This window comes from Aulonocara stuartgranti, assembly GCF_965226115.1.
Source record: "Aulonocara stuartgranti genome assembly, chromosome: 23".
In the NCBI taxonomy this organism is placed as follows: Eukaryota; Metazoa; Chordata; class Actinopteri; order Cichliformes; family Cichlidae; genus Aulonocara; species Aulonocara stuartgranti.
The window spans coordinates 15,794,961-15,806,677 of record NC_138958.1 but is presented as its reverse complement, the minus strand read 5'-3'; the positions used below and the strand labels follow the sequence as shown (position 1 = coordinate 15,806,677).

The following is an 11,717-nucleotide window of genomic DNA, read 5'->3' as shown; positions in this document are numbered from 1 at the left end:
AATTGACTTTTTATCCCAGTGATGTAATTTATTAAATATCATTTTATACTGGACATAACAACCATATTTCATTTTGGACTGTTAAATGAACATTTGTTCTACATATAGGGGTCTTTTTAAGACTTCTGAGAGAAAAAGAGAGAAAATCCCGAGTCCCGAAACACCAGACAGACTGCAGTTTCAAGTCAAGCATTGTTTTTATTGTGATACACTCAAACACAGTGAGTGCCATGGGTTACTGTGATCTGGAAGGCTCTATAGAATGGATTAACACACACAGGTTCACACGTGTTGCATGCATCTTGCATACAGTGACCTTCTTACATTGTGCTTTCTCTAAGCAGACGATCTGTAACAATCAAAAACAATCATCTGTTTTCAGTGACCGGTGGGATATTCAGTAAGAAGGACTCATCACTGAGGACAGAAATCCTCACATCGCTGTGATTTATGAGCAATCAGTCAGGTTTGAGCTTCAAATGGACCCACTGCTCTCTGGAAGATCATCTAACTTTAACATTCAGTAAACTGCTTCTCAAACATAAAATCAACAAGAAGGCCTCAACCAAAAACAAAAGGCAACACTTGTCTTGTGGATTGTCTTTCGACTCTTTAAATGATTACACTAAAAGACCTTTTTTTTAAAATTTGTTCGGACTCGAAATGACAACAATTACTGTGCAAGTTCTCTCGCTTCTCACATCATTTGGTTTCACTCAGCTGGTACTCCGGTCTGGATTTGGTATTTCTGAGCCCTCAGAGATTGTGCTGCCTGCTTGGCATTTATACCCAAACCTGATTTTACAACAGTAGTTGGTCAGATATTAAAGAAAAAGAAAAGAAAACTCAGGTCAGTACTCTGGGACCTGTTTGTGCAGAAAACACACTTTTAAAGCTGCACTAATCAGTGTCTTTGTTGTCAAATGATAAAGGGTAACGTGAAAGATGTCATAAGGAGTGACTGTCTCCTCAGCTCCACAGAGCTTTTTTTCCCTTAACCCATGTAGAATTATTGTTTGGATTGAAAATGAAACAATTACTGCAGCTTTAAAAGATTTAAAAAGAAAAATGACAATTATTCACACGAAGAACACTTTTCTAAACACTTTGTCAATATGCAGCATGTTAAATTCAAATTCAGCAAAAAAACAAAAAAACCCTGAACCAACAGGACATTTCTACTGTTGTAGTGTTCTTGCTCACGTTTAGCTCGCTCATTTCACTGTCAGTTGATGTTTTGTGTAAATGAAGCAGCTGATGTTCTTTATATTTGATCTAATCTTCAGCTTTTATCTGCTGTGCTGTAAAGAATTTCAAGATATTCCTTTGATAATGTGCTTTCAGTAACAGGACATCATACAACAGTTGTGTTAAAGATTAAACAGCTGGCGGCACTTTTTCATATTCACTCACTCTTCAGCTCTAAACTGACTCCCTGTTTGTCATTTCAAAGGATTTTTCGATTGCCTTTGCAAGCAAGCTGGTATATAGAGCCATATCACCACACACATGCTGATGGAGCAGAATAGTCCCAGCACACATTACACATCACGCCATGCACACAGCTAGAAGGCGTTTAACTTTTTCACTGCTATTTCATCCTCCACACAGGTGTGCATACATATAAGACACTATCTAGATGCACAATAAATGTGCAGTGAAGATAAAGTACACTCTGAAAAAATATATCTTTGATGGCAGAAATATAGAAAATGGACTGACTTAAAGCTGCACCTTGATTCACTAGCAGCTACAAGGAAAACAAACCCAGAATTTAAGTGAAGCAGATGGAATATGCAGAGAACAAATCTCATTTTTACAACTTAAAAAAGTTGGAAAAGTAAACACTTATGAGCCACGTTTGAATCACAGCATTGGATTTGGGAAGAAGGATGGAAGACTACAAGAGCAGGCAGGATGAAATTGGAAAAAAGGGGGAAAAGAAGGATCAAAATCCTCTGCACACACACTCAAATGCAGGTCAAAAGTGGGACAGCTAACTGGAAGAAAGATAAAGAAAATCATCGCCCACCTCTGAACCCTAATATTTTTAATTTCTCTGCTGAACAACATCATAAAATACTCGAAGGAGCTCTAATGCCACAAACACACACACAGAGAACCAGATACTTCAAACACTAATGCAGTCGCACATAAAGTAGTGTGCATTAGTGCTGCAACAAGCAGTCGTATAAATGAAGAAAAGAAATTTATAATCAACAACCTTAACTGAGTGCCTAAGAAGTCTATCAAGACAAAATAATGGATTTAAGTCTTAAGTGAGAAGCTGCCTCAGAGACAAGATAGAGATACAAGCCTCAGAGGGCGTAAACAGGAGGCGTAACACTACCGTGGATATTCTGATTTGCTCACACTTTGCTCTATTCTGAGTGATAAAAGTACATAAATACAGTTCCTATCTGCAGGGTTTCAAAAATGCAGCCAGACAACCATCTGTGGATTACTTTCAGGCCAACGTACGTTTTCAGTTGCTCGAGTTGCTGCGAGTGCCAGCAGCATGAGGCGGCGCGGAGCGTCTTTTCTGCCTTGAGCAAAGAAATTTTTTTTTAACTAATATATTAAAAAACAAAAGTCTAAATAAACTTTACCCAATCTCAAAATGTAAAGCTGGACTGTGGCAGACAATCAAGGTCTTTCTAAACACAAAGCTTATTAAGCTTATGATTGCTCATAGAGTACTGGAGTTTTAAATTTGATGCACTGGTAGCAACGTGTTTTATGCCTATCCAGCAATAACTGGGTTGCCGAAACTGAAGAGTTAAGCAACCACAGTAATGCAGAGAGAGTAGAGGAAAGTGGAAAAAACCTAGGAAACTTCCAAGAAGAGTTTCTGATGATGTGTCTAAAAACAGTCATGGTCAGCATGCGTTAACAGTGTTGATGAAATGACTTCCACTGTCAGACACGGGAGACAAAGCTCCACACTGCACGTTTACCTAAAGAAAATCATAAACAAACTCAAAAAACATTGTTTCTGCATCATAGAGCTCACATCACCATCAGCAAACACCTTAAAAAAAACTGCAACCTGAATAAATATTCCACTCAAACATTTAAAACCCCACGTCTCTCTCTCACAGCTCTGTGGACACATTTTCTTTTTATATTCATGCTTCCAGTGAAATAAAGAGCAGCACTGGACTCAGACATTCAGGTAACAAACGCTTCATAAAATCAACGAGTATTTCTATTCGTTTATAAAAGCCAGCTGGTCACATTATCATTTTGAAGGTGCAGCCACAGACAGACCTGCTTTGCCCTTTTCACTATAAACTACTAACAGTAAAAACCAGAACTCAACTGATTATATACGACAAAAACATATGAAACTAACCATGTTGCAGCGCTTTAACGACAACAGTGTGGATTCATGTTCTGTTCTTTTTCAGTCGAACATCTTTAACTTCGTCTCTGTACTTCTCTGGTTTATTGTGTGTTGTGGCTGGCAGTCCAAAAGAAACTGTGGATGGCCCCAGTCGTATTCATGAGTAGTGAAACCACCCTTACAGCCCATTTTAGGTGGAGAATAGCTTACTATTTTCCACATAAACAAGGAATTCATTCACAATATTCAATCTCTGCTTGTAACACGTTGTAAGCCAATTAATTAATCTGACTGGGTGAGTAGATGTGGGGTGTTTTTTTATTTATCCCTGTTTTACAGTTACATAATGTGCTTACATGCCACAGATCTACAACCTGCTTTACCATAAAGTGGTTGGAAGGACTCAAGTTTTAAAAATCAAGATTTCAGGGCAGCGATGCTCTCAGCTCTCAACTCAACAGAGATGCTCTCAACTTTGGAATTCACATTTCAGGCAAAAACATAAAGTTTGTAGAAAAATACATCTTTAGACCTTTCCAAGGATAACGCTGCTGTTTCTCTTTCAGTTTATATTTTAAGTATAATCCAAATGAAATTGGATTATATTAAAAAAAAAGAGTATAAATGCATAAACTTATTCTCCTCATCGACGTCACCATCTGGTTTCTATCGTGTTTTTATGTTTCAGCAGCATACCCAGCTGCTGCTTTTCACACACCAGACTTTAAAGAAGACTTATTATGCCAGCTCAATATCATTATGACTGGACTCCAAAACAGTGACTGCATGTTTCACTCTTCAGAATAACTCCTTTTACCACATACTGAGCCTTAACAAATTTCCCACGTGTGGGACTAATAAAGGTTATCTTACTCTTCAGTCCACCCTGTCTGAAACAAATCGTTTCCTCTCCCTTGGAGCCAAATTTCTTCTGACTAGCAAACCCTCACAAAACACAAGATATATTATGGAAATCTGCCCTCGGCGGCAGAAAACAAGGAAAAGCATAATGGGTCAACTGTAAGGGTAACTTTGAGCAAAAAAACTGAACAAAAAACCTTTGTTCTGTTTAATATAATCAAAGGTGTTTTGTTGCTAGTTCAACAGTAACCACCCATGTTTCTAAGAGCTCCGGTTCTAGAAGTGAATATCCCATTCATTTTCTCCATTGATGTGGACTGGTTTGAATTTAGCGCTTTTCTACTCTAAGCACTCAAAGCACTTTACATGTTGTTGTTCAGAAAGTTAAAGAGTTTTAAGCCTCGAACCAAGCCAACCAGCTACGAGAGGAATCATAAAAAACAAACAAACAAACAAAAAAAAAAACACAAAAAGATTTTTGGTTAAAAACAATAAAGGGAAAAAAGCAAAAGGTACAATAATATGCGCATAAGTTACTTTTAACGGAGAAGGAACTAGACATCCCACAATGCACTGCACACCCCAGATTCCAGAGGAAACAACTTTCAGCCTTCTTGAATTTAATCGTGTTCCCCATCATAGTGTTGTAAAATAATAGCTGTCAATATATTTTGTAGTTGATGTTTGCGTATGTAGTAAAGTAGAAGTTCTCAATAGAGTAAAGGACTTTGTTCCTGCCTGGAATCACTGTTTGTGGCTTTTCCATTTCAAGAAGGATTCAAGTCAGAATTTGAGGATTTAGATCGTGATTGTGGGTGAAGTAGTTCTTTTCCATTTTACTCTACTATGAATAAAATGCTTTTTTTGTTAAAACAAGGTTGCTATCTGCTTTCTACAGGAGCACACAGCACTGCTTCATAATGTTGTCGCCTGTAGCCAGTCTGCTTTGGATGGTTACAAAATTACAGCTCACGATCAAAATCAACATGAAGAATATAACGGGAATTTCACTTCTAGAATCTTGCAGTATTAGCATTAGTGTTTACCGCAGCTAACACCTGCACTGTCAAATGTAGCTTCGAGCTTTTGATTAATAGCTACTTGGGCTATAAGAAGAAAAATTAGCAGTGAGCAACTAATGAAGGAGAAAAATGATTTGTTCCAGGTTATTGTTGGTAACAGTCCACTTTAATTTGTGTGGACACTAAAACTGCTGGAAGGTTATTTCATAAGGCATCAGCAAAGGCTTTAGCTATAAGCACATGCCGCTGTAGCACAATCAGCTGTCATAGCAGCATTTTGGTTAGTTAGCTAGCCTGTGAATGTCATAGGGCACTTGTGTAGAAATTGTCTGATGTTTCAAAATACTTTCAGAGCGGTCTTGGTGTTTACTATAAACCCAGTAATGGAAAAGAATAAAACCAAGAAAACAAAAAACACATTCCACTGCAAAAACACCAAAACCTGCTGCTAAAAGATGCAAAATATTAACTTTGTTGGCTCCAGGAAATCTTTATCTCAAGGCTACATGTTTTGTTTTGATTTCTTTTTTTCCCCTCATCATGCAAAAAGCAGCATTTCAAGAAACTGGCTTTAGTATGAAAAGTACTAACTACCACAGGACGATGATGCTACAACACTGGGCTGGCAGTGTACAATCAATCACCTGGATCATGCACCAACACACTGGAAGCTTGTCATATATTAAACCTTATCTAGTTAGTACAGTAGCCTTCACCTTGCAACAGTACTGCACAGCCTTTAAAAGCCACAATGTGCAAGATTTAAAAACAGTGATGACAGCAACACGGACTGTACCAACTCAAGATTGTCTTAAAAAAAAGTCCTAATTAAAGAGGCTACAAATATCCTCCAGGTAGTGGCTTTACACCACTTGATCAGGGTGATCTCCAATGTCCCACTGCACACATCTGCATCCAATATCTGGTTAATGCTTTGGCTCCGGACTACAAAATTACGAGGTAAACGGAACACATCACTGGCTCAAGTTAGAGGAAGTTAGAAAACATTTTCGCCTCTGCTGGAACCTTTTTTTGTTCACAGGCTTATTTACCTACTAGTTCTTCAGTTTTATCTCTTAATTTTCTTGCTTGTGTGCTGCAGTGAAAAAACAACAACAACAACTATGCTTACTGCATGTTTTTCTGAAAGGTTTCACACACAATGAAAATAATCAAAATAGATAATAGAGCACATTGGCTTTAAATGAAAGGCTACGACGCATAAGGCTACAGGAGAGGGTGCAGAGACCCCTCGGCTTGCTCAGATAATGGCAGTGAGTTAGTGAGTGAAAACTACCAGCTAGTGGAAGCATTAGTCAAACAATATCTCCCTGAAAACAGGCAGAAGACACCTGGATATTCCCCTGGTACCATGTCATTTCCTCTAAAATGTTTAACCTAAAAAGATATATAAATAGGCAATATTAACAGATTGCTTTCACCACAGTAAATTTTCACTTTGAAGGGGTGTGATTCTCAGGGTGTTTTTGTCATTAGTTTTGAGTTTGATGCATAAAACTCCCTTTAAATTACTACTTAACATCTGCTACATGTTTTTAACAGCATTCTGTATAAAGCTGATGAAGTAAAGTCAATATCTATATATTTATCAAGTGAGATGTCCTTTAGAAGTTTTTAAATGCAGCTATAATTTTTTATCTTGGAACTCTGATGGGAGGTTTTATGAGTGAATGAAAGTGATACGGAAGCTCGAACAGGCACTACGGTCCCCAGAACGCAGGCCTCTGGCTAACAGATATTAAATGAGACAGATCTAGTATATATTAAAGCATTGGATGGATAAAAAGAGCACACAGACTGAAAGTGGAGGCTACACAGCTCAGTTTGCACTCTGCATGAAACACAGATTTGCTGTAGAAAACTGCATGGAGAACTACACTCACTCATATCTGAAAGAGCTTAAACTGCAGGGCAGCTACTCATTGGTGACCTTTGCAGTTGTGTTTTTAACATGCAAACTATGCTGAGGTGTAAATTGAGGATTTAAAAGTTCACTGGACAGTCTGATAGAGGTAACCTCTTTTATAGGCGCTCAGAGGGTAGAAGGTAGCCACGACAAACTTCCCATCGAAGGTGCGGCCTGTCAGCAGCCTCTGAGCCTCTTTGCAGTCGCTGGAGTTGGCATACTCCACAAACACCTGTGGACAGAAGGGAAATGAAGATTTAGTGGGTGCATTTGTTTGTATTTCACGGCTATGCTGAATACATGCTTTCAACTCATTTAGATAATGAGCTGCAAACAATTTTCCTTTATAAAACATCTGATTTAATGGGACTTCATGTTTAAATAAAGGTAAATAAATTTAAAATAAATGTGTTTTCTGCTGTAATGACTGCATTATTAATCAATCTTCTGAACTGCATTTATAGATATACATTTATATACAGTGAGACGAAAAGTCTGCAAATAAACAAAAGATCGGTCATGTTTTAATATAAACCTGCAGCAGCAAAGGAAGTGTGAACTGTAATGTTTTCTTTCAAGGCTTCTCTTAATAAAATACAGCAACTGTAAAATGATGGAAGATTAAAACCCTCTCAGATTTCAATTCATTTGAAAGGTATGAAAAAGCTGTATTTGTTTAGAAGGAAAGTTTAAAAAGCAGCTTTAGAAGGACAAAAAGACTCACCTGTCCTTTCCCTGGATTTTCCTTGGGGATGAGCAGAGAAACCACGGATCCGTACTTCTGGCACTCCTCTTTCATGTCCTCCAGGATATCTGGGAATGACAATCCGACATTTTTACTTAACTGAGGCAAGCGATGGAATAATAAAGCTTCGAGAAATCAGTGAAGGATAGAAGCAACACAAAAATATGGAAAAAAACAAAGTAAAAATCATGCTGTTGTACCTTCATATTCATCCTCATTGTGCAGGTGGCTGTCATCGATTAGGTTGAGCAGACGCAGAACAGGAGAAGGCAGCAGAACCAGGTCGTCAATGTGAGGTGCTGTTACACACACACGCACACGCACACACACACGCACACACACACGCACACACACCTAAGTATAACACACCAGAGAGTTGTGTTTATCTTAGTGAATGTCTCAAATATTGACACTTACCAAAGGGAATACTGAAGAATGGGCTCAGCAGGGCAGTTTCAGCTGAGCATCTTTGTTTTGGATCAGTGACAAGCATGCTGCAGACACAAAGTAACATGAGTCAACAACCAGAGCCATCATGATAAGACTTCACTGTTTAGTGCATGATTCTTTACCTTTTAATAAGGTCTCTGAGGTGATAGACGGGGATGGCAGGGCATGCCAGGCTGTTGTTGGCAAAGACATGGTCTACAATGGCAGCGCTGTTATCCTGCAGGGCAGAAAACCATACTGTGTAAGCTCATGTCTTTCTATTGCACCAAAGGTCTGTGTTATTAGATTTTTCTTTGCTTAAAACTTGGAGAGCTTTGCCATACCTTCCACTCTTGCGAGCGGACGGTGTCTTTGAGTTTGATTCCTGAGAACATCTCCAGCAGGATGATGCCCAGGCTCCACAGGTCGACGGCGGCCGTGCAGCCCGAGTCTCCCTCCATTTCCACCCCTGCCTGAGCCAGGCTGTTCTGAAGCTCAGCCTCCGGTGCGCGGTACCCGTCTGTCTGGATGTACTTGACATCCTGCAAGATAAGGATGTCGTAATTTCACAAACAGAGCTATCCCTGATCCTCTTTTATTAACATTCACATCTAAATACACACTATTTTATCTTTAGCTAACATAAAAACAAAATGAGCACAAAACATTTGTTCTAGTCATCTCTATTAAGTGCATTTATTTCTTTTCAAATAATGTGCTCTAAATGCATTTGATACAGACTGATTCATAAAAGCTTAAACTCAATCGCTAGTTGGTTCAGCTCCAACCAAGAAGACAAACAGAGAGCCTGTGTTAAGAAGTTCTGTCAATAAGAGGAAAAACTCTCAATGCCTTCATAAGGTGAAGCTTGGAATAACAACAGCTGCTTTATCTCCAAATTGCTCAGGCTCTCTCATGGTCTGCTTTCAGCAGCCCGCTACTGGCTGTCAGCTTTCTTTCGTCTGCCCTAAGTCTGCCACGCAAAGTCTCCCGAGGTATCCATGTCTTCTAACACCTAGACCTCTCTTTAGTCTCATCTGCACCTGCAGACATCCTGCAACAACGGCAGGAAACCACAGACTAGTGGCCATCACAAACTGGTCAAAACCCACCTAATCAGTGCCAAACTCACTATTGAATGAACCTGTATCTTCCACCACATCCACCTTTTTCTGGATTTTTAAAAAAATCTGTTGAACAATATTTAAAGTTAAAGAAAATCTCCTGTAAAAAAAACACATCTTTAACTTCAGTCATTGCATCATGTTTTTTTAATGTTGGGGAATAAATTGTTGAGCTTAAAATATTGAGAATAATAACAAAACCCCACCTGGTTTCCCTGTTTGAAGCTGAGGCCAAAGTCAATGAGCTTGAAGGACTCGTCATCAGCGCTCCAGAGGATGTTGCGTGGTTTGAGGTCTGCGTGGACGTAGCCTTCTTTGTGAAGGAAGGCGAGAGCCTCGAGGATGTCTCTGGCACAGTGCTGGACAAGCCACATGGAGTGGCCTTGCTGGGCTCTAAACACAAATGTTGAACTAGGATGTTACACAGGTAACTCACATCCTCTTAGCAATAACAAAATCTAACATTATTTATTATATAACATGATCACTGGTCCAGATGCTGTTTATATTGTTAAAAATCTTGTATTACAGCTGGAAAAAAAAAGGAAAACTGAACAATCTTCACTCCCAACAACTGATAAATAGTGCTGTCAAACTATCCCACAATACGTCACTTTATGTTGTAGTACAGCCACAATACATGCAGCATATTTGTTTGACCAGCAGATGGCATTATGTGCTGCTTGAATGAGGTTTTGACACAGTACACGAGTATGGCAAAACATGAAGCCTTCTCTCCATGCTTTAGGAAAAGAAAACTATGTTACTATCCAATGTATTTAGAAGGTAATAAAAGATTTAACGCATAACGTTGCAAAAGTCTGTAATGTAAATATAGAAACTACTGCCATGAGAAATGCCACTAACTTTTGACAGTTTAAGTTGAAAAGTAGACATGTACAAAATCATAAAATTTTGTCATTTGCAGAGACTATTGACAGTGTCTGCTATTTTAACCTTTGATTATTTTTCCCCACTTCTTTCACTTTGTTAACTTCACTGGTGCTCTCATCTGTTCCAGTTCAGCTTTCAACCAATCAGCATTCTATCTATTCACAGTTTCATCCATACTGCCTACGAGCTATGGCTTCTTTTAATCACTACTCCACACAATAGTGATATCACCTCACTTACCTTACACCTTGGGTACTACTGTTGCGCCTCACCAGCAGCTCAGACACACTGACATCCAGGAGCTCCAGCAAAAGACAGCGTGTGGTCACACCCATAGAGCTGTGGTTGGTAAACACTCCATACAGTGTGACTGAGAAACAAAAGGGGGAAAAGAATGCATCGTTACACACATGGTGAGAATTATATTACTTAGAACTTCATTGAGGTTTTCAACAAAAACAGTCAATAACAGTGCAATGCCAGCAGAAAGACATACCAGTATAAGACCATCTTGCTGATCTGTACAGACATGATCCCCATGACATAAATGGATTATTACAATCCACTGAAGTTAAGCTCTCACAACAACTTTTAAGAACTACTTAAGGCCAGATGAAGGTGTTGAAGACTAGCATGTTACTAGATATGAGTTCATGAGTTATTATAAAGGAAATAAACAAACTAGGGTGGGGACAAATCAGATGACTGGGTTTTCTAAGCAAATACTGCAAAAATAGGCAGTGATTTTCTAATACATTTGACATTTATTGGTTAAAAAATGCTTCCTATTAAGCTTTTCCGCTGTTGTAGATCCACTCTGATCTCTTATACACATGTACTGTTGAAATGGCAGTTTTTCAGATATGTGAGGTTGTTCTACGTCTGCTTTGTAAACGAATGATTAGGTAGGTTGTGCTTCTATACAGGAAAAGAAAAGTAGTTTGTTATGCAACTGTTTTAATGGTCCACATGAGAGCAAACGTTTTACACAAGTGAAATAAGGCTTTTACCGATGTTTTTATGTCCCTGGATGTCTTCCAGCACGGACCTCTCCTTGTGATACCCGTAATCTCCTCCCTGAGTGTCGGCTTGAAACTCCTTCACAGCTGCAGTGGCTCTGCCCGAACTGACCCGGTACACCGAGGCCGAGACTCCCTGGCCGAGACGCGACTGGACGGTCCAAAGCTCGCCGAAGATCTCAAACAGCACCGGCTTCATGCTCTGGTCTACGCCACCCTGTGGGGGCAGGATGCTGTCCGGGTGCGGGGCCTGTACCTTTGCGCTGGGCTCAGAGGAGCCGCAGTGAGCCATTAAGGGAGGGGGGAAAGTAGGAGAGGAGCCAGCTAGATGACTGGTGGCAGCAGCTGCA

General features: G+C 39.4%; 1 protein-coding gene across 1 annotated transcript; it reads right to left on the bottom strand.

Moving 5' to 3' along the window:
* Positions 1 to 5,584: 5,584 nt before the first annotated feature.
* On the bottom strand, positions 5,585 to 11,659 carry uhmk1 (U2AF homology motif (UHM) kinase 1; the record flags this gene model as incomplete). The annotated part of the gene is made up of 9 exons (XM_082524891.1): positions 5,585 to 7,388; positions 7,881 to 7,969; positions 8,102 to 8,200; positions 8,319 to 8,395; positions 8,474 to 8,568; positions 8,675 to 8,872; positions 9,661 to 9,847; positions 10,589 to 10,718; positions 11,359 to 11,659. 9 exons carry the CDS (start codon positions 11,657 to 11,659, stop codon positions 7,242 to 7,244), a joined length of 1,323 nt encoding a protein of 440 aa, XP_082381017.1. The 3' UTR covers positions 5,585 to 7,241.
* Positions 11,660 to 11,717: the final 58 nt, after the last annotated feature.